Source organism: Orcinus orca, chromosome 9 (assembly GCF_937001465.1).
Source record: "Orcinus orca chromosome 9, mOrcOrc1.1, whole genome shotgun sequence".
Lineage (NCBI taxonomy): Eukaryota > Metazoa > Chordata > Mammalia > Artiodactyla > Delphinidae > Orcinus > Orcinus orca.
The window spans coordinates 79165451-79169699 of record NC_064567.1 but is presented as its reverse complement, the minus strand read 5'-3'; the positions used below and the strand labels follow the sequence as shown (position 1 = coordinate 79169699).

Here is a 4249-nt window from a genome sequence, read left to right as displayed (position 1 = left end):
TGAGTTTCAGGTCCATTGCCAAAATTATATAGTTATCCTGGTATAGGAGACACGTCAGCACTCTTCGGTCTACCTACTACTATGTAAGGGAATTCCTGCTGCCCTAGGTTGACTTCTAGGGCTTGTGTCCTTGGTCTAAAGGTGGACTGGATGCTGGGCCTTAAATGTGTATCATTTAATATACTTAAAGAGAAAAGTCACAAAAGCAAAAGAGAAAAGCAACTATAAACAGATAAAAGACAACAACATGCACTAGTAATGAAATAATTGTAAACTAATGAAACATTGCAGGTATTCTTTACCTACCAGATTAGCAATGGTTTTACAATTTATACTATTCTAATTGGAAGAGGGCATGAAGAAATGCGCACTTTAATATACTGTTCAATATATTTTAAGTTGGTAGTATTTCTACGAGGCAATCTGGCATCAATTTATCAAACTTGTAAAGACGCAGTTTTTTCTTAAAATAATATTTATTTCACTATTCTTTACTCTTGGAAAAAGTTATAGAAACATATACATATGTGGACATACAGAATACATGTATTATTTCAACAATCTAGTAATTGATAGGAAAATTACACATGGATATAATTAACACTTGATTGATCCACATTATATTTCCATGGCAGAGATGTTATTATTGTCTTAATTTTGAATCTTAGTATTTCAATTTTTTGACGTTGTTGTTGGCAGAGCCAGCCGAAGCTTTATTCTGAAAAAGACACTTGGATTGGCTTTTAGTTGGGGGCGTGGGCAACAGAGGGAGCCCCAGGCAGTTGACTCCCCCAGGGGTGGGCTAAGGACGGGACTGAGCCTCAGGTCTTTGGTTCCAACACTCCCCTGCACAACTCCTTCTTGCAGGAGCAAGTGAGCGGGGAGGCTGGAAGGGATCGCGGGAGCCTTTCACTTAGGCAGGATGTCAGAGGACTCCGACACCAGCTTCCCATCACGGGTCTCAATCTTCTTCACAACCACAGCCTTGGAACTGCTACGGCTGAAGGAGCCAGAGCCCCCTCCAGAGCCCAAGCTGGACTGGTAGGAGGAGCTCAGCCCGTAGTTGAGGCCAGGGGTCCCGTAGGCTGAGGTCAGCCCACCTGAGTACCCGCTGGTGGTCTTGGTGTGGATGCTCATGTTGTGCATCGCAGACTCCAGCCGGCTCTCCTCGCCCTCCAGCAGCTTGCGGGAGGTGGCGATCTCCACGTCCAGGGCCAGCTTGACGTTCATGAGCTCCTGGTATTCGCGCAGCTGCCGTGCCATGTCCTGCGTGGCGGTTCTCAGAGCGGCCTCCAGCTCAGCCAGCTTGGCCTGAGCATCCTCGACGGCCAGCTCCCCACGCGGCTCGGCATCAGCAATGGCGGCCTCCAGGGAAGCCCTCTGGCCTTTGAGGCCCTCGATCTCAGCCTGGAGTCGGTTGATGTTCCGGTTCATCTCGGAAATCTTCGTGTGACGGAGGTCATCCCCGTGCTTCCCAGACAAGGGCTGCAGCTCCTTGTACTTGATCTGGTACATGGTCTCAGCCTCAGCCCGGCTGTGGTTGGCGATCTCCTCATACTGGGCCTTGACCTCGGCGATGATGCCATCCAGGTCCAGAGAGTGGCTGTTGTCCATGGACAGGACCACGGAGGTGTCAGAAATCTGCGACTGTATCTCGTGGATCGCCTCTTCATACAGTTGCCTGTACAAGTTGATCTCGTCAGTCAGCCCTTCCAGGCGGGACTCCAGCTCTACCTTGTTCATGTAAGCTTCATCCACATCCTTCTTGATGATGACAAACTCATTCTCCATGTCTGTGCGCTTTTGGATCTCTTCCTCATGCTTGGTCTTGAAGTCCTCCACCAGCCCTTGCATGTTGCCAAGCTCCACTTCCAGCTTCAGCTTCTCCTGGGCCACGGTTTCCAGCTGCCGCCAGAGGTTGTTGATGTAGCTCACAGACATGTTGTCTATGTTGCTCCGGGCTGTCTTCTGCTGCTGCAGGAGGTTCCATTTGGTCTCCAAAATCTTGTTCTGCTGCTCCAGGTGCCGTACCTTGTCGATGAAGGAGGCAAACTTGTTGTTCAGGATCTTGATCTGCTCCTTCTCCTGGGTGCGCACGGCCTGGATGTCGGGGTCCACCTCCAGCTTGAGGGGGCTCAGCAGGCTCTGGTTCACCGTGACAGCTGTGATGTCCCCCAGACCCGGGGCCCCACTGTAACCTGTAGCCAGACTCATGCTGCTGCCCAGGCCGCCCCGGAAGCTGCTGCTGCTGCCCACCTGGGAGAAGGCCGAGGAGTTGATGCAGGCACCCGGCCCACTGGTGTACGAGTGGCTGTTGAAGGACCGGGGGCTGGAGGTGGACACCTTGTAGGACTTCTGGGTCACCCTGATGGACATGATGGAGGCTGGAGAGGAGGCAAGGAGGTTGAAGCACACAGAGATTCGAGGAGTTGCAAAGCTGCTCCTCAGTATTTCAAATTTTGATCATGGGTGTTTAGAGTTCATTTTGGAGAATGAGTTTTTATCCCTAATTATATGTAGATTTTTCCAAAAACATTTTCTAAAAGGGTCTTAATTTTTTTAAACTTAAAAATATGCACATCATTAGTTGATTACCCTCAATGTACTTTGAGAAAGGCTACATTGTCAAAATTTTAAAGATATATACTAAAAGAAGTGTATTGTTAGTGGACTTCTACATTCTGAAAAAGAGAGTGTCTGGGTAATATAATATCTTCTTGTTTATAAATTTATGAAGTGATATTGAAAATACAATTCATGTTCTGGCCTACAACATACTGAAATCATATATATTTTAATGAAACAAATATATTGTGTAATGTAGCCCATATATATTATTTGGTCCCTGCATAGTAAGCCCAAATCACCAATATTTTTTTTCAATATATTAACAGGCAAATATAAATTACACTAATATCTATTATGGAAACACTAACTCATAAACCCATAAAATTATGTAAATACTATCTTAACAGTTCATTTTGCATTAAAAAATTGACGATTAAATACAGATGACAGTTTAATCACAGGGTACTCAATTAACTGAGACACAAAAGTGAAAAAATTAACATAGTCACAAAGCACTCTTTTAGCAGATACTTAAAATGGAAAATTTATAAATTTGAGATGAACAATTTTCTTTAAAACTAAAGTGAAATCTACATTATTTTATATCAAGTGAAGTTGCCTTTCATTCATTTTTCCATTAAAAAGAGTGAGTCTAAGAATCCTGTGACATAATTTAACTTTTTCTGGAAACATTAAAAAAAAATTCCTTTGTTTCTAGGAGGCCGAGGTATCCTCATAGCAATTTTAGTCTAAAGTGAAATAAATTACTAAACAAAATTAATTTCTCCAATCCATGTTTTGGACATCAGGTTATCATTAACTTGGAACAAAAGTAGTTTTAAGAATTTTCTTTTTCCTCTGCACAGTTCCTGAAATGACAGTCTTCAGATTTAGGTGTGATTGTAGGGCATGTTGTTACTTTTTGAACAGCCAGGAGGAAGTAGACTGAGTTGTTTGCCTTGACATTGCTTCTAAGTGGCAATCTGGCTGAATGGTTACTGTGAATATTTACAAATACTAACATCCATACAGAGCAAACTTGATGCTCCAAACATTGCTCTCCATGATCAAAAGACCACATTCTACTTATTGTTCATTATATTCTTACTCAGCTATGTTGTTATTTCACAGCACCAGTTGAAACTCTTTCCTCACTAAACAAATGATTTCTTTCTCAAAAAAAAAAAAAATTGTTTTTGGAAGCCACTGGAATTAGCATAAAATCTCGTTTTGAATGAAAAACTAGAATGACATCTAACTTTAAATTTTAGTTCAGGTCAGCAAAAAATTTTGAGACATCTGCTTTATACAAAAAATTATCTGCACTTATGAAGATTCAAAATAATTAGTGTCCTTGGCTTCAAGATGTAGAACAGTGGTTCTCAACCACTCTTATTGTAATAGGGAAGAACACATCTGACTCCATGCTGGATCTGTTTCTTTTACTTTAACCTTTGTGTTCTGTTGCCTGTGCTTAGCCATGCTGGCTCTGCACCTTTTGTAGAAAAATGTTGCCTACAGCCTGAAATATATAAGATAGCCTATTCTCGAGGCTCTGACCTTTAAAGGTATAACACTCTTTCATTCACATAGAGATAAAAAGTTGCAGAACAGAGAATAACATTTGTCCTGCTGGAGGTTTACAGGAACATCATGACCTGACCTACGCGGACACATGCAA

At 42.7% G+C, this 4249-nt stretch overlaps 1 protein-coding gene across 1 annotated transcript; it reads right to left on the bottom strand.

Annotated features, from left to right (window-relative positions):
* Positions 1-909: 909 nt before the first annotated feature.
* Positions 910-2391, bottom strand: LOC101274636 (keratin, type II cytoskeletal 8-like). Its single transcript, XM_033437641.1, has one exon. The coding sequence runs from the start codon at positions 2374-2376 to the stop codon at positions 910-912; it is 1467 nt and encodes a 488-aa protein (XP_033293532.1). The 5' UTR covers positions 2377-2391.
* Positions 2392-4249: the final 1858 nt, after the last annotated feature.